The sequence below is a fragment of the Rhipicephalus sanguineus genome, chromosome 11 (genome assembly GCF_013339695.2).
Source record: "Rhipicephalus sanguineus isolate Rsan-2018 chromosome 11, BIME_Rsan_1.4, whole genome shotgun sequence".
NCBI classification, from domain to species: Eukaryota; Metazoa; Arthropoda; class Arachnida; order Ixodida; family Ixodidae; genus Rhipicephalus; species Rhipicephalus sanguineus.
Genome location: NC_051186.1, coordinates 31,215,589 through 31,242,374, shown reverse-complemented (window position 1 = coordinate 31,242,374; position 26,786 = coordinate 31,215,589). Strand labels below are relative to the sequence as shown.

General features: G+C 44.9%; 1 protein-coding gene across 2 annotated transcripts; it reads right to left on the bottom strand.

Annotated features, from left to right (window-relative positions):
- Window positions 1-11,621: 11,621 nt before the first annotated feature.
- On the bottom strand, window positions 11,622-26,687 carry LOC119374277 (3'(2'),5'-bisphosphate nucleotidase 1). 2 transcript variants are annotated; one of them, XM_049410973.1, is made up of 9 exons: window positions 26,500-26,687; window positions 24,794-24,898; window positions 22,980-23,087; window positions 20,126-20,174; window positions 17,304-17,395; window positions 17,092-17,121; window positions 15,616-15,816; window positions 14,322-14,439; window positions 11,622-12,722 (listed from the first exon to the last, which is right to left on the bottom strand). In XM_049410973.1, exons 1-9 carry the CDS (start codon window positions 26,632-26,634, stop codon window positions 12,565-12,567), a joined length of 996 nt encoding a protein of 331 aa, XP_049266930.1. In that variant the 5' UTR covers window positions 26,635-26,687; the 3' UTR covers window positions 11,622-12,564. The 2 variants fall into 2 exon arrangements, with proteins under 2 accessions (XP_049266930.1, XP_037500284.1); XM_037644356.2 differs by lacking the exon at window positions 17,092-17,121.
- Window positions 26,688-26,786: the final 99 nt, after the last annotated feature.

Below are 26,786 nucleotides of genomic sequence, written 5' to 3'. Positions count from 1 at the left end.
CGGGAGGTTCGGAATTCCGAGGATGATCTCTCGTTCGGTATTCATTTGCTTCGTCACTCCCCTCCTCCCTATATGTGTGTACGCACCCTGTCGTTCATCCCTAAAAGGCGTGGTGATGATTTGGACGGCCGCCGCACTATCCTGTATGAGCTTTAAGTGGTCGCGATCCCCGACACGCGTGCGCAAGCACACGCTCGATTTTTGCACTTATTGTATATACACTTGGCCGGCTGAATTACTTATACGCACCATTCTTAGTGTTTCGTTGCACGTTATCTTAAGCGCAACACGGCGGGCGAAAAGAAAGTGCAAAAAAAAAAAAAACCACGTGACCTTCTCCGCGAGAGCGGCGTGTGGAAAGAGAACGACTGCATGGTGACTTCATGATGCGATGTGATCATTGCATCACAGATCACCGAAATGGGGTTCAGCGGGGTCCTGACCCCCCTTGCGTTCAGGCTGGGGGGGACACACACACCTTGCAAGTGTCCTCCTGTGAGATATAGCTTTCGAAACACCACATTTGAGTTGCTTGGCTGTTAAATATAGACCAGATTATTTCTACTCTCGCACCCACGTTTAGAGCAAGCATGCATAATCTTGACCAAGCTATCATCAGTCGGTGCGGCCAGCGCTAGGAGCTGCGGGTTTTGTTACGTCACAACTGATGGCCAGCGAAAAGTCGCAGCCAGCATGCGATAAGGACAGGCAGGGCATTATCGTGGTCGTACGTTCTACATGATTCGCAGCCCCCCACCAAAGATGGCTGCCCCCTGGCGATGAAAATTCTCTCCTAGAAACAGACTATGAAATCCGAAGCCCTTCCAAAGAGCAGAAACGAAGCACAAAAGTGAAAGCGTCTTTCCCTTTCAAAAGGCATTGCAGAGCACGAGCTTTCTGAAATGTTACGGGTTACTTCTGACGGGCTGCAAGTGTATATTACGCTTGGCTTTAAAATGCGAAGTAAATAAATAATCCTCGATCATCTACCATATTTATCTCTTACAACGGTTTGTTGGAAGCCATTGACGATGAAGTATAAATCCGATTGCTGGACTATGATTGGGTCAATTTTTTTTTTAAATCACCGGAAGATATAAACATGCTTTACAAGCAAGTTATCATGGGAGGCTATTTTTAACTGGTATACACGATGAGGAACGGAGCCGAAGCTAAAGAAATCTCTCCCTTTGCGCGCTATAACAAAAATTGCTAGCATTTTCTCTCGATTGTTTGATCCGTGTGACATATTAAAGGAGCACTGACACAAAAATTTCGCACCTTGTTTTTTTTTGTTGCAATAGATAGCTTATGATCCACTTATCACGGCTGCAAACCTCGTTTGCACCAGTGCGCGACGGTTATTTATTTAGAGACGTTTTTAGAGCGCCAGTCGCAGTTTCGGTTTCAAAGAGCACCGAGCTAGACAGCGTCCTCCGGAAGCCGGGAAAACACAGCTGGCCACGTGAACACGCAAAATTGTGACATAGGCGGCGCGCGAACGTGGGTGCGGTGGGCGCCGAACCAGGCCAAGTGGAGCCAGTTATGGAGGATTAGAAACAACTAACAAACGCGCAATCTATGTCCTCCGAGCATTCGGAAGCGCCCATCTCGACTCGTTAAGCTTACAGCATCGATTATTTGACTATGGCTGTCAAAAACGGCGCCGAATCGGGACGAATACATTGCTGTCGAAGCTTGAGGACATGAATCTAAAGCAAATGGAAGCATCAGTTCGGAACTTACACGTTACAGAGCGCACGGCGGCCACTTGATAGATTCGAAGTGGACGACAACCGCTTTTGGCAGTGCTGCCATGTTTTTCGGAGGCGCGAATGCCTCGCCGGCGAAGCTTGCCGTGCAAGTTGGACAGCTCTCGCGCGTGCGGCGACGGCCGACGTTCTGCGGCACCGCGCCGTTGCGGCAGGCTAGCCGCTAGCGTGAGCGGACCATAACATCTGCCAACGGGCACGACGAGCGAACAGCGGAAGAGAACACAACTAGCACACGCAAAGCCGCAGGCACGGAGTAAGAAATGGCAGGTAGCACGGCACAAGCGCAAGGGCACAACCAGCCACCAGCCAACACAAACTCGTGACGTAGGTTTGTTTACGCATCCCCCGCGCGTTGATGTCGGCGTCGCGAAGCGCTCGCATCTCGCTCAGTCGCGCGGCACGCACTTTAAAATTGATTTTAAATATGTTCTAGGCTATATTGGCCCTTGATATTTCGTAGACGTTGTGTACGGCTCCACATACATCTATTTCACTCATTATCTCGCCTTCGAAATTTTGTGTCAGTGCTCCTTTAACTAGAAATATGCTAGAGCCCACCTACGAGCCACACTTTGAAACTAACTTCACCAACGTACCTTTCTACTATTGGCTGCTCAGTGTCTTAGGTTAAGCTCCCTGACCTGATACTTCGAGGCCCATGCTTGCTTTTTATTTTTAAAGCATAATTTTATTTTCCATATAATTAAGATTAAACCTATATTTGTAAAAACAAAATGGCCGCCATGGCAAGATGTGTGTCCCCCCTTGTAATTATTCTGGATTTACGCCACTGATCGCGTGCGTGACATCGTTGCTTCGTCAAAGGTGGGCCGATCTCGGAAGTGATGCAACACCGTGCGAGGTGCAGAAACCTTCGGGAGTGAGGGGAGACAATACAATCGACTGAGGACGCGGAGGTAAGTTAATGCGCCTCTCTCGCACAATGCGGCTCTTTAGGTCTTGCTAGAAGTCTGGTCCCCGATTGGATAAATTAATGCTTTAACGAGTGTGTAACAGGCTCTTCAAATGTTGCAGAGAGTGTAGCATGCTGCCGATTTTTTTCTTTTTTTCCCTTGCGTTACGTTTCCCTCGTAAACTATGCACCAACTACCCAATGCTGAACCCAGTGGTTAAACTAAGCGTTTTGGTCGGTAACTCGATCATTGTACCGAGGTTGAATGAAGACAATGTGGATCGCGCTGCTGGTAGTGAACGTTGTTTCGCCTTCTGCCTCCATAAGCGCACTACGAGGTGCGCGAGCGTGCTTGCTTGGAGCGTATACCAGGCAGCAAAGGAACACTTAAAAGGGAAGTGATTTCACTTGCAGTTGTAAGTTACCCTTGCTCAATACCAGAAACACCACTCCTGTCACTCGAGAAGACGCTTAGTTATCCGCAAAATACGAGGGGCGACGATGCCCTGAAGTTCCCTCAACTACTCGGCATGACGTCGTAGATTTTGACAGTGTCTGCTAGGTTCCATGGTTCTTTATTGGTAAAAAAATAAAAAAAGAGAACTACATTGGGTACTGACTCCTGAGGGAGCTACGTTTAGAGAACTTTTGTCGAGTGCAGCCAGGCCAAAATACGAAAAAAAAAATACTTTGAAATCCGTGACGTCACGCTGACATTCGTCGGGGCTTAGGCACGGTGTTCATGAAGCTTAGAAGCACGGAAGCTTGGGAGAGTTTGTAAGACATCATGGAACAACTTCAAAGTGCCAAAAGCAAGGAAAGAAGAAAAAGAGTGGACACAACGAGCGCTCGTTTTGTCCACTCCTTTTCGTCTGTCCTTGTTTCTGGCGCTTTGAAGTTGCTCCATGATGTTCATGAAGTGAAATTTTTGCCTTCAATTTATCCTAATAATTAGCGTATATATGACCATGAGTTTCCCCTTGTGTAGCTTTAAACCCCAGTTGCTAGTCTGCTCTCGTTTTGTCATAGTGTCCTTGTGACGCTGTGTGCGTGTGTAGTTGTTGCTTCGCAAAAAAAAGCTTACGCTAACAAATATGTACATATAGCCGGTCAACAAGGTGTTCTTGTGATTTAAACATGATTTCATCCAGTTACATTATCTCTCCATTCCGCTTCAGCGCAGCGCTCCGTCTCCTCCCAAGTGCCGTCTGTTTCCCTCAGTCCTCGCTGCCGACAGTTATCGCCTTTCGAACAAAACGTCGGACGCGCGCAGAGCACGAAATCCGGCGCGTTCCGCTTATCACCAACGTCCGGCCCACCCACCAAACTTTGATCTCCCCCTGCCCCCGCATACATCCTTTACCCTCTTGTGTCGCCCCTGGTGGCGGCGGATGGCACTCCCAGGGGGCGCTGCGCGCGCCGTCGTTTGACTTAATCCGCCGGCTACTGGCCATGGCGCCACTTCTCAGGCCCCATCACGCGTATTACGCGAGGTGGGAAGAGTAGGCAGGCGGGCCCGTAATCCGCGCCAATCCAAACTAATGGCCGGTCCATCCCCGGCAAAGAGAGGACACCCTAACTCGTCCTAGCTGTCACACTGTCTTCTTGACCTGCCTCCTCCCTCGAGCGATAAAAATAACTGCTGTATTTGAGTAAGGAAAGGAATACAACGAAGCAAAGTTTATTTCTATAGCAATGTTCGCGGAGTGTCATCAACCATGATTTCTGCCTTCTTCCCTCCCTGTCGATATCCCCCTGCTTAATATGATTACGTTCCCTAATTACTAAAGCTAGCAAGAAATATGGCGCACTGACGACAGAACCTTTGTCACATTTTTTATGTGTGCGTGCGTGTGCACACACGCACACAAATGCATACATAAATACCTTCATATAGTATCACCGGTTAAAGAAATGCTTCATTTCATTGATATTCATTCTTAAGCGGTTGTTACACCATCTGATTCTGCAAATCTGCCACATTCCTCTGGAATATTTAATCGTACGGATATAATGTTTCCGAATGTTCCTTGATAAGCTTTTATATTATTTAAAGGGGGGGGGGGCAGAGGGGATTACTTATGTCTTTGTGATGTTTTTCTTTTTCTTACTCAATGGTCTGAACGACACCCCGTAACGTATCTTCAAATGAACACATACTCCTGCGCGTATGCTTGCAGTACAAGTGCAACGTCCTGGGGAATTGGGAAACAGTCAACCGCTCTGTAATCCACATTGCCGTCCTGATATCTCTTGGTGTTAAGCCTAGCACTCTTTATGTTCCACTGATCGCTTCGTGGTCTTCAATTTTTTTTTTTATCGAGTTTCCTTGTTAAGCTGAAAGTTACGTTAGAGCCGATAGAATTCAGTTATTGTTACGCCTCTGTTTTAAGGATAGCGGTGATTGTCGACACTGACTCGTTAATGCCTACAGCGTGCACTTTAACCCATTTTTATTCTCTTCTAAATCTCCATCGCATCATCAGACTATCTTGTCACTAATTGAGTGAACGTACTCTTGCACCTCTCCGAGTAACCCTCGTCAAAGCTGGCTTCCCCGCAGTACAAGGAAGAAACAGGAGAAGCCTTCTCTAAGCTTTCCTTTTCAAGCGAAGCTTGTTATAAGTTTAATTAAGGTTTCAGTGGCGGCGGTGGCGTTGTACGCGATAAACCCGGCGCCGGCGAGCGTACAGAAATGCGGCCCTCGAAGGTGCGCCGTTCACACGCGTATTCGTATGCGTCGTTTGTCAATAGCTGATGCCCTCGCGATCGTAGGTGGGCTTGTCGGCGATCAGCCGTTTCTGGCACGACAATCCGATCTTTTTATCGAGGTCACTTGTAATTCCACGTTCACGTTGCCACATTTCATTGTTGCCTGGACATGAATGCGTGGCCGTCGTTGTTGCCTGTAGCAACTGAAGCGCTGCGCTTATAAGCATGTGGATTAAGGTCCGATTCCCGGCATGGAGGACGGAAAAAGTTAGGAGGGGGCACTGCTCAGTGCGATGGAAACAAAGAAAGAAAGAGAAGTAGTAGGTCAGGCACGCACACGCCAAGCTTCGCTTGCCCCCATTTTCTCTGCAGGTCCCTAGCAGACGGTGTGAAAAAAAAAATAATTCTCAGATCCCACGCTTTGGGAATCAATTTCATGCGAGGCAGTCAGCGAGTAGCTGCCTAATTATTGTATTTTTTTCTTGCTTTGAGCGAAGTGAGACACTCAAATGAAACAATAAATTAGTTTAGACGGATAAAGTATACTCTGAATACTCTAGTGCCCTTACTTTCACCACCATAGGTTTATTAATCGATGGGAAAATCAATGTGAAAAATGTCGCTTTTAACTTTCCCGCCGAAATCTCCTATGGTGACGTCACGGATTTCGCAGCGTTTTCCGTATTTTGGCCACATTGGCTGAACTAAATTTCCTGAAACTTGGTATGTCACGTCTCTGGCTCCCTCAGAAGACAATGTAACTCATTTTTACCGATTAGGAATTCCGTAGGCCCTAGCAGACACTGCGAAATATATATATATATATATATATATATATATATATATATATATATATATATATATATATATATATATATATATATATATATGTGTGTGTGTGTGTGTGTGTGTGTGTGTGTGTGTGTGTGTGTGTGTGTGTGTGTGTGTGTGTGTGTGTGTGTGTGTGTGTGTGCGTGTGCGCGCGCTCGCGCAGGGTTCTCCTTCAGGGGAGGGGGGCGAAGGTTCATCGCGGCGCCCGCCCCCCTCCTCCCTATTAAGTCAGTGTATGTGGCAGACTTTGCGCCCTCTGTTCTTAGGTGACTAAAGGGGCGGCCGCCCCCCTACCCCCCCTCTGCGCACGCCATGTATATATAAGTGTACATTAATGGTTCAATGGGCCAGTTCTTTCTGAGTAATGGGTATAACACAACGGAGGTGTTGTCAACAGTGATATAAATATTTATTTCTCAACAGTTTCAGGAAGGGTCCTCGCTTCGTCAGGGGATATATAAATATATATATATATATATATATATATATATATATATATATATATATATATATATATATATATATATATATATATATATATATATATTGTCATGCAGAGAAACAAGAGACAACGCCCGTTCGCTGGGCCGGCTGTTCTTATTCTCTCCCTCTTCGTCTTCCTCTGCTTCTCTAGCCTATTATGCGCCCGTGCCCGAGCGTCGCTCTTCTTCACTACATTCGGCCACGCTGCGAGCATGGAGTCCTGCAAAAAAATCGCCTCTTTATGGCGGTGGTCCTCTCCTCGCAGGTGGAAACATTCAGAGGTCCTGGGCCACCATCCGTACTATACTGATGCCTCTGGCGGGCGAAATTGGCTAACTCGCGGAGGCCGGTCACGGCCTCGCTGTGACTTGCTCTGGAAGTCAGGCGCTGATGGTTCTGGTGGACGCCATTGGCTATGTCGTGACGGTCGTCGCACCGTAAGCGCAAACGTCTCAGGCGGGCGCGATTGGCTGTGTCTGGGTGGCCGCCCCGACCTGCCTTGCTGGGCTGCCGAACACTCTGGTGGCCGACATTTGCTGTCTCGTTGTGGCTGCAGGTCTCGACCACGCTGCGACCTGGCGTTGTGTTCTGCAGAAGGTAGCGCTAGCGGGCTGCACTGAACCTTCATAGAGGGCCGAAGGTGCCTGCGACGACTGTCTTGTCGCAGTTCTGAACGCATTGTAGGAAGTCCTTGAGACTGTATGGTGGCCGGCTGCGAAATCACAGGATTAGGAAAGATGACCTCAGCAACTGTGAGATCCTCGGCAGGATTTAGCTGTGAGGCCGAGTTTATGTCTGCCGGTATGTCGAATGTCGCAGGGCTACCCTGTTCAGGAAAGCAGAGGTCAGCATCCAAACCACCGGTAAACTTGGGCTGTATTGGCAGGTCTATTATTACGCCAGCTTGATTGGTCGCGTGAGCGGTGATGGTTGTTATACGCTCTTCGAGTTCCTTCACCGGTAGCGTCTCAGACACGACAGAAGCTGGCACCTGCATGTGCCTTAGTGAAGGCGAGACAGGGGGCCGCTTCTCCGTCTGCGTTGGACCAGGAGCGCCAGCGCAGTCCTCTCGATGGTGGATCAACATGGGAGGGGTGCCTTGTCCTTCGTTTTTTGTTCGCTGAGGTAGAGCTGGCGTCGTCGTAAAATAAACCGACGCCTCCACGTGCCCAAGTGATGATGAGCTTGGGACCCCCATAATCGATTTTTGTGGCTTGGAGGCGGTCCTGGACTCGGGAAAGGAACATGGTGAGGTGGGTCGCGACGAGACGATCGAGTTCTCGACCGCGAAGCCCACCTTGTGGCCTGTGTCGGTGTCTGCATCTGCCACGGGGCCTTGCGCGAAGCTTGCTGTGAAGGTGCTGTAGGGCACAGGTACACCATCCGTACAGTGTTTTTGACGGAGGGAGGGCATGGTAGTGGGGGCCCGAGCTGCACCGTCGAGCTTGTACGTCTCACAGCACCCATCCGCGGCACACAGTGGGTCGGTAGTTATGGAGTCGCAGGCATGTGATAGCGGGCGAAAAAGGCTTATCAGCTTGGCGCACCATTCAGGCCAAGACCGCTGCCTGACGCCTTCGTAGTCGTGCCATGCTTTGGCAGCATCACGAAGGCGGTCAATGGCCACGCACCATTTCTGTTGGTCCGTCCACGCCTTGCGAGCTCCAAGAGCGTTGACGGTGGCCACCCAATTGTCGGTGTCGTCTTGGAAGCCGTGGAATTCCGGTAGTTCGCAGGCAGCCGGTGATGGTGCTACGGCAGCCGAAACTCCGGAGCGTGACGACGCCAAGCAGCCTAGTTGGTATGAGAGCTCCGTGAGGGCATTCAGGAGCTTTCTGCGGCTCTCTTCATGGTCTTGCTAAACGGCGGCGGCCAACGCGGCATTAAGTGAGTGCAGTGCTGGCAAGGCGGCAGGACACAGCACGGAGATTGACGCTGCCAAGGCGTTCACCGTGACTCGGAGTCGCGTGATGGTGGCGGAAAGCTCGGCGGCGCTCTCGGGCGAGCCGCGCGTGGAGCCAGTGGTGACGTCCGAGGAGTTGGATACAATCGGTGTACTCACAGAGGAGGGACCCTTGTCCGAGGGAGCTTGGACAGCCGAGTAAGCCGTTGTCGCTGCGGGAAGCGTGGATGGCATTCCCATGCAACGGTAGGCCGTGTACTGTCGTGGCGGCGCCGGGAAAAGCCTGCCCTTGAGCCACGAGGAGGCCTGGACGCCGTCCTTGAATGGTGGCACAGGTGCTTCCGGCAGAAGTAGCGAGACGGGCTGCATAATCGTTCCTTGGAGGGAAGGTCCGCAGCGCCTATGAGCCACGAGGGCGCACTTACGGTTGATAGTTCGTAGACTGCGCCATTGTCATGCAGAGAAACAAGAGACAACGCCCGTTCGCTGGGCCGGCTGTTCTTAGTAGTAGTAGTAGTAGTGTCCTCTACTGCATGGCTCATACCCACTCAGGGGGATTGGCCAAGAAGTTGTCTTACAAAAAAATTTTTTTTTAATATTTTGAGTATTGAATGCTGATGCCAATAAAAAGAATAAATAAATAAATAATAGCAATGAATATACAAAAAAAAAAACACGTACGCATCAATGAAAGAGTGCAATAATAATTTTTTAAACATACACATCAGACACTTTAATCATTGTTCCGAATAGGAATTAGAATAAAAATAATAGGAAGAAGAAGCAGAATAATAATGAAAATAATATCAAAACTTTTTTTGTTATAATAATACTTATACAAGCGGAAATTTAAAGCCGTATTCGTTTTGTTTCTTGAAGGTAGCTACACACGGCATCAAACGCATTTCTGTGGCTAAAGCCCAGAGTTGAAGCACCGAAGGTAAGCATATTGTCAATTGTGAATTGCAGCCCCAGGTTAGCGAATATTCTCTCCCTCTTCGTCTTCCTCTGCTTCTCTAGCCTAGCATGCGCCCGTGCCCGAGCGTCGCTCTTCTTCACTACAATATATATATATATATATATATATATATATATATATATATATATATATATATATATATATATATACACGCACTTGTGTGAGCGTGCCCGCCCTATGAGGGCCCCCCCTCCAATGAAGGCAGACTTTAAGCCCTGTGCCCAACTATTAGTATTATTATCATTATATATTTTTTTCCTTTGAGCCAAGTGTTACAAGGTAGATCATCTTTGTGCAAACTGAGTGGTTGTGTGTGCGCTTACCAAGGACGTCGGCTTAACTAGCTTATGGTCCGACGTAACGTCGGCGCTCGTTAGAGCACAGACGTCCGTTCTGTCGAAACTAAGTTCACGCTACGTTGCGATGATGCGCATGTGATAGCTAGCGATCGCTGGCGCATTCACGTCGTGCTTATTATATAACATTGCTATTAAAGCGGATAGCCAACACTGCCGCAGCAGTTGAAGGCTTTGCCGCGACATGACGCCTGCATGGGGTCGTTTTCGTAAGAAGTTTCAAGTAGTGGCGCGACTCTGTGGTAGAATACTTGACAGCCATGCAGCGAGCCTGGGTTCGATGAATCGTGATTTTAATTCTTTGCGTCCGTTGGGATTTTTCGCTCACTCAAGATCCGAAGGCGAGCATCGTAACCACTCGGCTATCTAGGCAGGCTATCAGAGCATAACATAGGCTTGTATAATATAGTATACCAAGGGGGTGGGAAAGGGAAGCGAGGATGAGGAGGAGGGTTGAGAGTAAAGCATAGCATAGAAAGAAATAGAAAGGGAAGAAAAACGGAAATAGAGAAATATATAGACAGAAAGAGATAGAAGGAAAGAGGAAGCGAGAAATGGAGACAGAAAAAGAAAGTAGAAGGAGCAAGAAATATACACATATATAGAGAGAAAGAAATGGAAATAAACGGAAACAAGAAAGACACAAAGAAAAAGAAAGAAAAAATTACACTATCTCCTGCTAAAGGGGACCATGAGGCGATGCGAAGCCGGAGCACTTGCACGATCGCGTTCCGTTTGCGTTCGTTGGGCCAATGCCTGGGCATACTCGACCGCGCGTCGTGGAACGCGAAGAGGAACGCTACGCGCATCGTGTGTTCCCTCTAGCCCGACCGTTAATTCTCACAGGGCGAGCGGGGAACACGGTCGACAGGCGCGCGAGAGGTGGGGGAGCGTAGGAGAAGAGAGGGGACGCGCATGCGCTCATCGCGGCGTTGCGCAGGAGAGAATGAGGCGCGCGAGCGTAGGAGAGGAGGGGGAGATTGTGCATGCGCAGTAAGGTTGGTCACGCCGCACACCACCGAATTGAACTGCGCCATAAGATGCTTCGCATCTAATAAAGAAAAATAGACAGCCTCCCAGCTCTGCATTTCTTTCAGGCTTGGCACCACTAGCGCGAAGCTGCCCTAAATTTTTGGTATCATGAGAGTGTAATTTACTAATATGAGTAAAATGGTTTTTCTCTTTAGTGTCCCATTAAAGAAGTGCCAACACATTTTCTACTTATTGTTATATGCCCTAACATTCTACAAGAAGGGAAGCGGTGCTCTGTGAATTGTCATATGCGCATCAAACATATTAATACCCTTATGGAACTATAAAGGTGTTAAAATATTTAGTCTGCACACAAAACATTTCAGCATCTCTATAGGCATATAAAGGGTGCTTCATCTGTCCCACAAGGACTTATTTTCATATTAAACAGGTCAGCAAATAATGTGAATTTTTATCTGATCAATGTGCACAAGAACAGCACATCAGTGTCCAAGTCCTGGGAAAGCTTTTAGCATGCAAAAAAGCATTGAGGAGCACACACAGACTAACTGTAGGGTATACTTCTACTAATCCTCCGTTATACAGAACAATACATACTATGTGAAATATGTTGTGATGGCAACCTATGATCAGCTTGTAACAATGCTTTTGAAAGAAAAACTTACACACTTTGAACTCGATGCTTACAACAGTGAATTTATTACACCAACAGCTCTTATTACAGTCAACAATGAGTGCAATGGCTAAAACCAGACACCGGGCTCCAAATAAAACTCTCAAAATTAGAAACATCAGCGCAGCAATGACACTCAACACTGCTGTTGCTATTATAATACCTGCAAAATTGTATTTGCTCTCTCCTCAGTGGATAATGCAAACCGATAAAAGAATACTTCGTTTTTATAACAATGGTATCAAAATTATGCATGAGTTAAATGGAATGCAGATGTAAAAAGTAGTCATGTTAGCAATTCAAAAAGGTTGTGATAGCTTGAACACTTTGCCATCTTGCACTGAACAAAAATTAAACCTATTATTTGGGCCAGAAGAGCATACTACACATGATTCTAAACTATACCTAAAATGTGGCAGGGAAAGCAAACATGCATATTCAGAGAAATTAATTATGGTAGACTGGTAACTAACACCATAAATAGAGGTTATAACACCATTAATTATCGTTATCAATGTATTATCATTAGTTTGCAGTACATCAGAACTTGTTAATTGTAACTTATAGGGAATTATTTTTTTTAGTCAGCATTCTTCTGACTTGCCAAGCTACGTAGCGGCGCACATCAGAGTTCACCAAGGCGCCACTGTGCCATTTCAGTTTTTTTGTAGATAGAGATGAAAATTAAGTAGTGTTGTACACTCATTCTACAACCTTACACAGAGTTAAAGAACAAATATGGTATGTAACAAGTGCGCAGAATAGCGCATAACAGAAAAAATATACGCATGTCCTCCTCCACTCCCAACAAAAGCACGAGAACCGACTAAAGTGGTCTAGAAATGTGTAAAAAGCTAGAACCGAAGAAACCGTTATCAAGAATGAAACTGGCCAGGGACTTAAGCCACACACAACTCTGCTGTCCTGCATCCTTCGTAGGCAGTGGCTAGGATTGTGTCGAAGGTACGGGCAGTGTCTTGGCAACGTCGGGGGGAATGTGATTTTTGAACCACTCGTGCTGTTCCTTGAGGCAAGTGGCAAGGACACCGCCACTGTTGACGTGATCGACGTCCTTGTGGTATTGTAGCCGGTTGCCGTGGATGTCTAGAAGCATGCGTAAACAGTCACATGAACATGAATACTTATACAGACAGAGGCACCTTCACAGATAAAGTTTGTTGTAATGAAAAAGTGCAAAGCAGAACATTTCTTACGAGTGTGGTTACATGCCTTCTCGCCTACGAGTTTCGCAGATTAATTCAAGGAGTATAGAATTTCCCAAAGATGTTGAAGATGTTTCCAAAAGTTGAAGGCCTCAGTGCAAACAAAAAAAGCTGAAATCGTGTTAAATCACACGAAGTCGTGACAGGAAAAACAAAATAATGAAACATAGTTACATGTAACTTGCTCGCATTTAATTTTTCTAAGATCGTAGAAACAGTTACGTGCACTACAAGTATTCAACCCTTAAATCTCAAATTATTGCACAGTGTGCAAAGTTTACCATTTTTTTTTATTTCGACAAGTTACTGCATAGTATGCTTGAACTTGAAAAATATATGCACATGTATTCCTAATAATGGTACAAAATATCACCAACATACTAAACGTTCCCTCAGCACACGTGATACCAGCGTCATACGGTGTACTTATTGTGATCAAATTTCTTGAATGCGATTCGCCCTTTTGCACAGCTTGCAAAAATGAACCAATTGTGGTAGATACTATTCTACGGATTGAGCTCGATTGTGACTGAAAGTGTGTTATATGACACCTGTATAAGGCTAGAATGAAATTACCTCGAGAGATAATGAGAAAGGGAGTCAAAAGCATATGTCCACGTACCAAAACTAAAATAAATAATGAGATCTGAGTTAGGAAGCAGCCCTTGTTTCTGGCAAGCAAATCAAAAGAGGCTAAAAGCCTCAACAGGTTTGGTGGGGAATCGCAAAGCTGAAAACAAGTTTTGGAGAAATTTTTTAACCGTAGAATTGTTGGGCTTAGAGTTGAACAACTTTGCATTGATGCAGTTAACACGGGATGGGGAAGAACATTTCTCGAGCCACAAACTTTAGGTTGCTCCTAGCAAGGCATTTGAAATTTGCAGCCCATCAATGAAGTAAATTAGGCAGAAGCCTAATGTTGGCTTTACCTTGGAGAATATTGACCCCATAGGCATGCACAGGGTTTCCCATTAGGGGGGGGGGGGCAAAGTCTCACCGCAGGGCCACCCCCCACCCCCCCTTCTTGTTGGTAGAGTTTGAAAGAAAACAAGTTTTGAAGTGGATGCAAAAATGAAAATGAAGCAATGACATGCTTTTCACAATGGCCTGCCTTTGGTTATCGATTTCTCGGGGTAAAAATGGGAAGTAAACAGCTCTTGAAATGTGACACCAGTGGTCCTCGGCCGCAATTATCGTCAAAAACCTGCATGGCCATAAACTTGCACCTTAACCAATGATGGGACAGGTCCCGCTGAATAAAGGTATGCGGCAGACTTGACACCCCCCCTCAGATGATTAGGGGGGGGGGGCACCCTGCCCCCCTCGTGCGCATGCCTATGGCTGGCTCGCGATAAAGCTCCCTTTTAGTGCTACTTCGGTATGTGAACCAAGCAGCATGGCTTCACGCGAGATTTAAGCGGAGCCCACTGTAAACAGACAGTGGTGATCTCATCTTCGCCAAGTTCGTTTACATGCTCACCTGTCAAGAGTCCTCCAGTGGCATGGAGGATTGCCTCCGGAGCACAGGTATCCCATTTCTTGCATCCCTTGCTCGGGAACACGTAGGCGTGTGCCTTGCCTTCAATCAAAAGCAGCACCTGGGAGAGCCGAATTAGAGCTTAGCATATCAAATGTGTAACTAAGAAATTCATCAACACCAATAAAATGCTGAGGAAAACTACGAGCAGGAAGTAAATATATTTAACTGCTAGCAAAATCTGTGGAAGCTGGCATGGGGACCATAACAACAACACAAGAGCTTGCACTTTGCAATAGGACATAAAAATCTGAGGGAGGACAAATAAAGTTAATGGGGCCCTGCAAGATTTTTTGAGCATGGTCAGAAGACGCTGCCGATTGGTATAGTCGAGGCTCCTGAGAACATGCGAGTCAAACATAATAGCGCAGCATGCAGCCTGGAACTTACAAGTAATTCTCAAAGTCAGCTAGAAATTGCTCACTCTTCTCTCGACAAATGATGCCATAAACCCAAAGTCCATGGCCATTGGCTGATTTGAGCATCGTGAGGTGCATAGTTACCATGGCCGCCTAAGAATGGCACAACGCGCACGCTTGTGATCCCACTGAAAGTAAGCCATGCATTCGAAGAAAAAAAAAAGAAGAAGATAAAGTGCTCAAGGTCATGACGCGCACATAATATAATTTCTTTCTTTCGTGCCATCCCTCCCTGCTTAGCTTCCAGTGCGCTCATCGGGACGAGAGAAAGAGCTTACAGCAGGCTACAAATCCCTGTAACTGCGCTCGTACTTGACGGATTCTAAAAATTTTTGGGGCAGTCGATTCATGAGGCAATAAACTCCCCTGATGAAGCCGTTCGAAGACGACTTGGAAAAGTGTTGCAGGGCCACTTTAACCATTCCAGCAACCATTCCAAGGCAAAACACAACTGTGATGATAATGTTGCATTAATATACAATTTTAAGGTGGAAGCTGCGTCTTAATGAAATAGACACACTTCTACGTAACGGCATGTTTCCTTCCAAAAACGTTATTAGGGCAGCTTGATTGGGCGATGATTCCGTAAGCGAGATGATAGATGAGGGTAAAGAGTTCCATTTTGTAATAAAAGGTGAATCTTGATAAGTGTTGGTCCAGGCAAATATAGTAGGTTTTATTTTATGAACGTGGTGTTGTTGGATCAATACACGAGAGGAGGGCAGAATGTTAGTAGTTCGAGCGAACGGAGTGTTACCATGACAATGCTGAAACACAAGCTAACACAAGATGGAAAGCAAGAGACTTTCATTGTTCACCTTGTGTCCCGCTCCACCAACACGAAGCACCTCATCTGGCTTCATGGACTCGATGCAGCTGTTGATGACCGGACTTGAGTGGGAACGCGTTGTGGTGATGATCCGCTTGTCGGCAGGGGGTGGCGTGCGCTTGATGCCGAATGCACCAACACCGACAATCCCCCACATAGTTCGTCCTTGCTTGTAGACGTCTTTTTCCACCTTGAGGTACAAAGTAAGAACTTTGTCAAGGTTACGTCAAATTTGCTGTCCATGTTGTGTTTTAGATTAGCAGTGTATTCACTTTATACACTAGCATTTCAAGTTTACATAGAAAGTTTGGCATGAAGAGTGGTAGAAAAGGTACTGCCTTAAAAAAAATGCTGCACTTGTAATGTAGTTTGGATAAATACTCAGGCTGCTCTCTCTGTTAATTTATTTCATGCACATCATTTGAAGTTATGCTTGGAAGAATGGTACATTAAGTAAGCTGGCATACATTCCAAAATTTAAATTCAATTCTGGGCCTATACGTGCCAAAACAACAACATGACTATGATAGACACAACCAAATGAATCAAACAGACAATTAGGCCAGGGAAAGCACAGAGGACGTTAATTGTTGTCTTTAACTGCAGTGTACTAATTGCGACATAAATTGAAACGAATCGAAGTGGACAAAAAAACCACCCTCTCTGTCGGTGGGATCCTATCGACAGAAAGGGTGATGCGGTGATGGCATTCAAGATCAATATTTCTGATCTTTTACTTTCATTAGTTATGGTGATAATACAGCCGTGGCATAACCAATAATTATTCATTAAGCACTTCTCTTTAAAAAAATTGCACAGCTGGTGATGCACAGCCAAAACAAACACGGATATGCAATGCATTCCAAAGAGGAAAGCATTCTGCGCACAATGCTACAGAAATGGAGTCTCATAATAATGGTGTCAATTGTTGAGGGGTAAAAATTAACAAGTCAGAATTTACGGCATCCATTAACTGCTCTATGGCATTTACCTTTCACAACAGAACGTTAGGGACAGGCGCAGGCACGGTGCACAAGAACATTTGTCAAGTCTTACTGTACACCTGCTTATGACAAGATCGCAAAAGTCTATGAGTGACCTTCAAATACAGTTGGACCCACTTATATAGAATCCACGCATAACAAATTACTGTGTATATCGAACAGTTGTAAAATCCTCTTCAATATATTTTGGATATATAATATATTTTATATATCGAATTACTTATATATAGAACTCTTTCGCGATCCCCTTCAGATTCAATACATCCGAGTTCTACTGTAGTGTACGTAATCTGCTCCAAAATGTAATGTGGCACTGAGGCAGTAGCTACAAGGATGATTTTACGTGCCTGAATATCTCGTGATACAAAAAGCTAATGCACAGCTCCCAACGAAATGCACGAGAACAGATGGTCGACAGCGAGATGAAAAAAAGACAAAGAGAGATAGAAAAGCGGATAGACCCGTGCGGTGGCTTCATGTTCCCTCGGGCACTGCAGCGACAGGACAGGTGCGGCCATGATGGAAGAGAAAAGACGAAAAAAGAAAGGGAGAAAAAAAAAAGAGGACAGCAAAACGAGACGTCAGACAGGAGCAGCTGCGCAGAGTAATCGAGAGACGTGATGAAACAAGGGGAGGGGGAAGCCGTGGGGGGTCTTGCCTGAATCCTCCTCACCTGGTAGTTGTAGTAAGGCTGATGAATGACACCACCGACAGCCTTACCCTGCACAGCGATCCCAACCAGTATGGTCACGTGATCCAGAAAGCCTGCAGCAAAAGGGTTCAGACAGTTTGATCGGGCTAGCTGGTATGAATCCACGGCGATAGGCAGTGCAATCTCTTCTGTGAATGTCAGCCTTGTTGCGTGATATCCCATCATGACTAATGAAATAGCCCATGCATAATTCGAAGGTTGTGGGTTCAGTCTTCGTGGGTCGCAAAGTTGCCTTTTTTCGTCCACTTTAGCTCATTTTCCTTTTGTGTCATAATTACTACCCTTCGAATAAAAACTACAAATAATGCCAGCTGCGCTATCCTTGACTTCATCAAGTTGTGTCTAATGAAAATATGGACTCCTCAACCCAATGAACTTCTTTTATTCATTTTACAGTGAGTGTTACCTTTTCATCGACAACCTGCCATGGTGGTCTAGTGGTTATGGCGCTCGATTGCTGACCCGAAGGTCGCGGGATCAAATGCCAAGTGCGGTGGCTGCATTTGCAATGTAGGTGAAAATGCTTCAGGCTCGTTTACTAAGATTTAGGTGCACGTTAAAGAATCCCAGGTGGTCGAAATTTCCAGAGCCCTCCACTACAGCGTTCCTCATAGTAATAGTGTGGTTTTGGGACGTTAAACCCCAACAATTATTCATATTATTTCCATTGACACAACTGTGAATGACACCAAAGGGATGTTACTAAAGAAGAAATGAAGAAAAAAAAAAAAGAAACTCGAACTGACACTACATGTGTTCACTTGACAGGAGCATTAGTTGTAGCGAAATATGATCTAACTCATGCCTAGCTTAGCCTACAGCCAGGTGGTCAAAAATGTTGCCTTGCTGGGTCACTGTGGTAAAGAAATAGTGCGATGATGTGTCATCGTGTGCCAAGTGTAAAATGTTTGTTGGCTTTCACCTAGAGCCTTGCCCTTAGAAGCAAATGACATCCCAATGCAGTGCATCGGCTGTTATAGGCTTCGCAACAAACCTTACTCTGCCGTCACCCTCGCATGAGTATGCAGACCTTTCAGACGAGAGGAAGAGGAGAGATTCGAAATGTGTACGAAAGGGGGCAAGGGTAACTAGATAAAATAAAGACTCCCAAACATCAATGCCGCTTAGAAAGGCAAAGAAAACATTTACGTAGTATACTGTAGTCAGCACACTTGTATATCTTGCTATGTGACCTCAATTCACTGCAACAGACCATATAGACAACATAATAAAGAAAAAAAAATCAAAGCAAGAGCTACTTGCTTTTGCACAACGAGAACACCTGTGGAAGTTTGAAAACCCAGAAGCACATTTATCATGTCGTTATGCAGCAGTTTCGCAGGCCTCGTTTTGCCAAGTGCTCGCAGATGTTCAATTGTAGATATCTCGGTCCACTGCACTGAGTCATGTTCAAGTCGTGTATTTGCGCACCATATGTTGCACTGGGCTGTGAAACAGTTTCCTGACACGTAACACCGCTGTTTCAGTTCCCTGAGGCTATTTCCAGTTAAAATAAGAGATGACTGCAAGCGCATGTGTCATGGTCCCCGAGTGCAGAACAAACTTGTGAAACACATCTGTCCATTAAATTGCCTGCTTTAAAATATTCGCAACATGGTGGACCAGAACTTTACAGAAATGGCTTTAAGAAACGCATATGTGTACCAAGGTTCACAGCAATACAATGTAATCTTGTCACATGCACCGAAGTTCATGACAATACACTAATGGCAAGCACTCCATGAGAAGACAGTCAGTTTAATCAACAAGAAATGGTACACAGAACTCAATTATACTAAGAAAACCAGCAGGCTAACTAAAAATAAGCCCAAAAACAGTTTACTTCCTTCTTTTCAAGAATAACAGCTAAGTTTAGTACCAGAATGGCATGAGTAATCTTAAATAGATTCATATTGTCTCTCTCTAGTGGGACTCATTAAAAGGGACACTAAAGGCAAATAATAATTTATGTCAGAGTGAAGGCTCAATCTATGACAACTTCTAAAACGGCAATATTATCAACAGCAGTGCCCTACTTTCCGAGAAATTAAGCTAAATGTATCACATTATGAGCGCCACGAGTGGGACATTTTCGAAGTGATCCCGATGATGTACGAGAGTCTGCCTATAATAAATCACTAGTAATAAAACTAGCAGCAATAAAAAAAGAACATTCCGTGCATCAAAAGACTTAATAAAATGCTGTTTGTTCGTTTCTGTTTGATTCATCAACAAAAGAACCTCTGTGGCGTTGCCATGGGGAACGGCGCGCGTGGTTCAAAGGTTCCTTTTTTCGCCGAACTGCGCTTCGCTTGGCGCCTTGCTTCGCTCACGCGGTCGCGTCTCAGCGGTAGTTTCGGGATCGCATACTGACGTGGCGTACAGCCCAGTGTCGCGAGCCAATGTCTCGTCAAGTTCTCCGTCCACATCCATTGCGGCGATTGCGGCAAGCTTTGATGGCTTCGATGGCCGTTGTTGCTGCTGTGGGTCCCGCTACTTTCGCTCTGCTGCTACTATTGTCGGCAGCCACGCGGTAAAGGTGGGCAACGTTGGGCACAGCAGCAGTGACGTATGAAAGTCTGATTTCAGGCGGGTGATTTGAAGTTGTGCTAACGCGATGCGGACCACTAAAACGTGATTTTATTTCAAAATAAGCACTTCCTTGGCATAAAAGTAGCACTACGAGGTTTCTAAACCGCTATTTCAACAATCAACGTCGACTTAATATTTGCCTTTAGTGTCCCTTTAAGGCAGTCAATTCAATGCAACTAATGACAACCGACCTTGTGTGTACTCCTTCGTCCCGTCCAAGGGGTCCACCCAAACGACAAGCTGCACAAAAAAAAAAAAAAGAAAGAAAAAGAAAGTATCATTGAGTGGCTGCTTACCACTATGTGCAGGCACAACCTTAAAGCTGTTTAGTAGAGAACAACCACACCTTCGGGAGGTTATTTTTCCTCAAGACATTGCATTCAACAAGAAAAATGTTTTTCGTTCCAGAACAGTGGTATGGAAGAAATATTTAGTTATTTAAAATTGCGTTATGCTCCTGTTCAATTCAGAAGCTCATTATACAGTGAAAAATCGTGAAGCACGATGCTGCCACACAGGGCCACATCACACTCCTTGCTCACTTCATCACAACTTCGCTTCCTGTCGGAGCTATTTGCCTCTTAATAAAATTTGTGTGTAGAAGCTTGGTACAAGTCGAGCCAAATTCGAGAGTTTTTGTGCTCAGATAGTCGTGCGTGCATGGATGCACTTCTTACCATGTGGTCCCCACTTGCAGTCAACTAAGTCAAAATGACCCAATTTGGAAAACAAGCATCTCACCACCATTCAATGTTTTTTTTTTTCCGACAGAGGGTAGCACGTGTTCTTTTTGAATAAATTCTTTTTGAATAAAAATAAGTGACTTGCAACAACATGACAGAGTTGTGCAAGTGAAGATGTGCTCCCCATGAATTGGTCCTTGGTCAACTTGGTGGCACATCAGTCAATTATGTGCACCCTTTTGCCACAATTTTCACTACAACTCAGTCACCTCTTGACATAAAATACATGTTACAAATTTTCTATAAGGCTAGTCTAATGTTCCAGATTTAAGCCCAGCGTTTTGCTTCAACATTCCTTCTATTCTTTACACATGGGCATAGGCGTGTGCACAGGGGGGGGCGGCCACCGCCCCTAATCACCTAAGAGGGGACTCAAAATCTGCTCCGTACATTGACCCTTCTGGTCACCTAAGATGGGGGGGGGGGGCAAATCTGCCCCATACATTGACTTAGTAGGGTGGGGGGGTGGGGGGCGTTGCGATGAACCTTTGCCCCCCCTGATGGGGAACCCTGCGCACGCCTATGCACACGGGAGACAAGTTTATTAGTCAAGCGCTTATTTGTAGAAAATGCAGAGCAGGGGCACATGACATGCGTCTTGCCCGAAGTAACACTGCTGAAGAAATTGTCACTGCAGTTTTTCTATTTATTCCGTGAAAAATTTGATGCTGGCTTGTGTACATTAAGTCCCGTACCTTTCAACACTTACCACTTTCCTTGAAACAAAACATTTAGTATTGAATTTTATGTAGAATAAGCTTAAAGGGACCGACAACTCGCCAGAATGGGTGATTAGATCCTGGTGGAAATGAAAAGGCCATGAATTATAGTGACAGATTCCAGAATACTTTTCGCGATCTGAGTAGGATTTATATTTTTAAATCGCGTTTAAAAGTAACAAAAACCGGTATGTCGCGCAGCCTAGCGCGAGCGCCATGAACCAGACGTATGCAGTCTTAAGCACTTTGTTGTACGTAGTCTAATGCTTTTACACGCACCAGAACGAGGGCTGTAAATTTGAATATGTATGTTATTGTCAATTCCCGTTTGTTTCTAAGGTAAAAGAAGTAAAGCATGAGATGCGGCGCTGCTTTCATGGCTTCCAGTGAAACGGAGGCTGCGGCGCATGCGCGCGGTGTCTGGCGGCGTTTCCCGCGTAGCTCGACTCTCGTCTGCTCTCGTCGTATCGGACTTTTGAAGAGTAGCACGCGAGTTTGCGCTGCTGCTCGCAAAATGCCATCGACTTATGTTCTGTGGAGGATTGCTACCACATCATGAACAGCACTGCTGGTGTATCCTACCACTTGTTTCGTTTTCGAAGGCTTAGCTTGGCTTGACTAAAATGTGATAAAGCGACCTGTGTACGGCCAAAGTACTTCTATAAGAAGCCCCAGAAAAACGCTATAACTATTGTAAAATAATTTAATAGGCTAGAAGGCAGTAGTCGCGGCACCGCAGGCTTTGCAAACGTAACATTGCCTTTTTATACTTAGGGCATAACTTGTCACCACTGCTGGTGTATAATCGCTATCGCGCTCACCTCTCACTATTTGCAGCATGTGATATTAAGACTGCATAATCGCTGCAGATCGAAAAACTCTGATTACAAATGTTTTACGGCGTTCTCCGCGTTACCACTCCATGATTAGAAGCTCTGACCGGTAAGCTTCCCATTGCACTCAAGAAAACGGGTACCACAAAAGTTGGTTGTCAGCCCCTTTAAGCAAAGATAGTATAGATTCATAACTACTTGCAATGAAATCAAACATAGTTGCCAAGGAACTTGAAAACCTGCTGCCACTCATGAAAGAAACCCGATTACTATGCTATACAAAAGCACTGTTCTCTGGAGTAATACGGAAAGGCGAGCTAGTTGGTATATGCATCGTAATAACTTTTTCTACCATATCTGCTGCTACTCCTTTTTTTCAGAAGCGACACTTCTTTTTCAGAAATAGTTAATGACGGGTGGCTGATACAAGATGACTTCCTGATGTGGATGTGATATGCCTCTGCGAGCTCTCGTGTGGTGCCTAAACAGAATGACTGTATCCGAAAAGCATGCCTCGCACCCACACTGCGCACAATGCATCGCCAAATGCGTCAGCGGCCATATGTTTATATGTTTTCCTTTGCTGAATAATGCCTTCAGTTGATAGTAGTGCTGGTGTGGTTCCCTCTTTTTGTCCCTGTGACAATGTGCGCTAGAAAAAGTTATTACGATGCACTGTTCTCTCGTGCAATTGCAGTGCCCAAAAGTATGAAATTATGATCAAACGAAAGCCAACAATGAAGCACTCACATCTTCCTCTTTGACGTCCTTGAGTTCATCTGGCAGCGTTGTTGACAGGACATCCTTGTCGTGGTCGGTGATGATCCAGTCATCGCTTATCTTCTTCTCCTCTAGCGTCTGCAAATTGAACGTTAAAATAGTAGAGCAACTTATGAGCACTTGCGCCTTTTACATAAAGTTTTTACCAGTGCCATTATAACGGTTTGTTTACACTGCCTCTCCCTTAAGCCTATATAGTATGTTTCACACTTAGCAGGTGACACTGCAGAAGCTACGATCAAAAGCAGTGCAGTCTTGGAAGATTTACTTTATGCAATTTGCGGTGCAGTAGGTTCTGAGCTGTGAGGCTTTTTTTACAGAATAACTATCTCATATATATTACAACTATAAGTGTGCGCATGTGCGTGTGTTATACACAAGTGTGTGTAATACATTGATTATATGTCTAACAAAATCATATTTGACATGGTTTTTGTACTTCTCTGTATTTATATTTGTTGTATTGTACACATACAATCCCTTACATGCATGCAACATGTTGCACGATACTGTAATCTACCTGTCACAAATATGTTTCCTTTTTATATTTTGCTCCATTTTTTTTTCTTCTTATGATTTAAGTGTACTTATAAAATATCTGCTTTGTTAACACAATCTGTTCCTTTAAATGCATATTTATTTAGACCCCCTACTAGCCAGTGGCTATGGGTCTAATCAGTGTTGTATATTTTCATGTAATAAGAGAACTTTAAAAAATGATTGATTGATTGATTGATTGATTGATTGATTGATTGATTGATTGATTGATTGATTGATTGATTGATTGATTGATATGGTTGTGTGAAATTACACATTATTTGTACCCCTCTGGGCTTGCAGTGCATTGACTATTATGGATTGGTAACAAAGACAGGTGGTGCACTAGGTTCTCTGGGTACAAAGATGCGTCACTCCATCATTTGACGGTAAACAGCTCAAACCTGCAACAAATTTCGTAGAATTCCTGCATCATATTTTGCAACATAACACCATGAGTCAATATTGCACTGAATTACATTTTGCATGCCTACACAGTCCTTTACTACATAAAAGATTATATTCTTTGATGCTAATGTGAAGAAAGAGCCAGAAATATAAACAATGTAGCGAAGGGCCATCTATTCTCATGGGAGCAGCCCTATTGACCATTTATCATCGGGAACCACAGATAGTGATGGCACCACAGTTTATTCCACCCTGCAGTAGTGAAGCCTGCATAGTTTCCATATTGCAGGGGAGAGTAACCTGTGGCATCGTTATCATTGTCATTTAATCATGCATCATATCCAATATCATAAATTTAAGTAGCTTGATTTGCAAGCCACAAGCACTAGAATGTGCTCTCATTCCAAGCCAAGCTGGATACTGTAACTGCCACTTTGTTTTCCCCAGAATCTTTTTTCATTCCTTTAAATATTAATGACAGGATATCATAGTTCATTGGAATGTGGCCCTGGTGAAACAAAATTCTTGCAACCAAATTCTGGGTTTCGCCACAGCCACCAAGTGAATGTGGCGAAATGTACTAATACAAAAAAATTTTTGCCACTGCTATGGCAACAGAAAGGCTTGACAGTGCAAAAAGTCCATTCCACAAATTGTTCATGAATGCAAGTTTACTAAACATTAAGACATCTGCAATAATTTGAAAAAAGTATTTGGTTGCTTACAGTATTTTGTTGTTACAATCATGTGTATGGACGGAAAGAGAAACATTTTAAGTGTTGACATGTTAAAACAATAATTTCTAGTCACAGTTGATTCATCAGTAGACAAATTTTCACCTCTTCTCCAATGATGGTCAGTTTGGGGAATTGCCGGGAGAGGGAGGTCACAATGCAGCGCTGGACGGAGCGGTCTGCCTCGGTCTGCAAGTCGTTGATGCCTTCCTGAATGGGAAAGAGGGAAAAAACATAGTCGTTCTTACTTCCGATTCAGCATTACTAACATGAGCAGTCAAGACTGATAATGATTGATCTGGTCAAGGGTTCTGTTATAAATGTAAGAGATGTAGTGACCCTGCCAAAGGAGATGCTGATCACTTCATTGAGCTTAAATGCCAACTATAACGAAATTACACTCTTGCAGAGTTCATTATGAATGAATTACATTCACCACTAAAGCAATCTTGGCAAGGATGCAGGGCTGGTAATGGTATATTTTTCTTGTGTGTAGCCTTAAAACAGCATCTAATAATACAATGTGTGCACAATGGTTGTCCTAGACTTTGGCCCCATGACCAGCGTACTCCAGAGATTAGATTACATGACCAGTGCTGACACGCTTTTATTTATTAATGCTCCAAACGCGAATCAAAGTGCCACTGAATATTTATCGTTAAGTGAAAATATCTCTCCAGATTAAGTTCCCGCTAAGCCGTGAGTTTCCAAGCTAAAACTGATGCTAGGGCAAGTTGGTTCATACTTAGGAAAGACAAAACAGCACAAAAACACGGAACACAAGGAAAGACACACAGATACAGTGTGTTTGTGTGCGTCCTTCCTTGTGTTCGGTCTTTTTGCGCTGTTTTGTCTTTAATAAATGGGTTTCCAAGCAACGCTAGGCTGCGTTTTGAGGGCAAGACGTTTCTCGACCAACGGAAAGCAGACAAAAAAATTCTACATTCCCCTCAAAGCTGGCATGCAGTGCCGGAAAGCAACGCTTCGTTTACAGCCGCAATAATGTTGATAACGATGGACACTTGTTCGAGAACATTGGCCGCTGTAAAAGCACACGATCGACGGGTAAGATAACCTTGGAAATTTTACGTTACCGAAGGGTCACGCCTTGAAACGGAGGAGAGAAAATCGTAATCACGCAGCGCTAAGCTGAAATCGCCTGGTGCCACACAATACTACGGCAACGGCTCATCAAAACGAAACGAGTTAATAGCAGTCTTCGCATTATTGTTATTTTTTTTAACTTGACACGGTAGAAGCCACTTCGCTTTTGCAACAGTACGTGTACCTCCAGCAATAGAAGCTAATGAATGGCCTGCGTGTCGCTGAAGTGCAGATAAATGCTCAAGGTAGTTTCCCAACGTCAGTGCTTTGCCAAGCGTTGAGGATAGCCTTGGGAAAGCGGCGCGGCGACGGATGGAGTGGACAGGCGGCGAGAGAGCGGGCGTAACGATTCACACAAAAACGAAGAGCAAGCTACAAAAAAAGCAAGAAAACATGAATAAAATGAAGGCCCCTTCCGGCAATCGTACAGCTGTGGAGGACACGGCAGCAGTAATCAAACGGGGCCAGCATTAGCGGCAGTCTTATGACTGCCGATCACGCGATTCCGGATGCCGCTAGCAAATTGTAATTTTCAGAAATATTGAAATTTTCTGTTTATAAAGTAGCGTACGCCACTTGATCTACACGCTAACGGAACGCCGATAAGAAGCCCAAGTTGAGAGAACCGCCGATTAGAAGTTTGCGCCAAATCACGGCGGAGAGTAAGAAGTGCGAGAAAACTGTGCTAGAGGCAAGAAAGCACCAACCTTTTCAACGATACCGAGGTTCCCGCTATTCATGATGTCCTTGATAATTTTTCCAGCGCTGTTAACTATTTTAACGGTGTTTGAGATCACCCTCAGGACGAGGGGGCCGGTCCCAGCTGCACCACACGACGCCATGTTTGTTTATGATCTCACCTGCTGTATGTTAGCACTGGATCTATGGTTACAACACAACTCGAGAGGCTTGCTTCTAGCTTGCTTCAGCCTTTCTACTAGCGACATCTGAGATCTATCTAGCGGTCAATACGAGCCAACATGAGCCAAGCCAA

What these genes read in the sequence shown, in the direction of transcription:
- LOC119374277 (XM_049410973.1), bottom strand. Translation starts at nt 26,634, where the DNA reads ATGGCGTCGTGTGGTGCAGCTGGGACCGGCCCCCTCGTCCTGAGGGTG. An exon ending in AGGACGTCAAAGAGGAAGAT is followed by an intron (nt 20,175 to 22,979) that starts GTGAGTGCTTCA and finishes TTTTTTGTGCAG; the next exon opens with CTTGTCGTTTGGGTGGACCC. An exon ending in AACATGAAGCCACCGCACGG is followed by an intron (nt 15,817 to 17,091) that starts GTCTATCCGCTT and finishes TTGTACCTCAAG; the next exon opens with GTGGAAAAAGACGTCTACAA.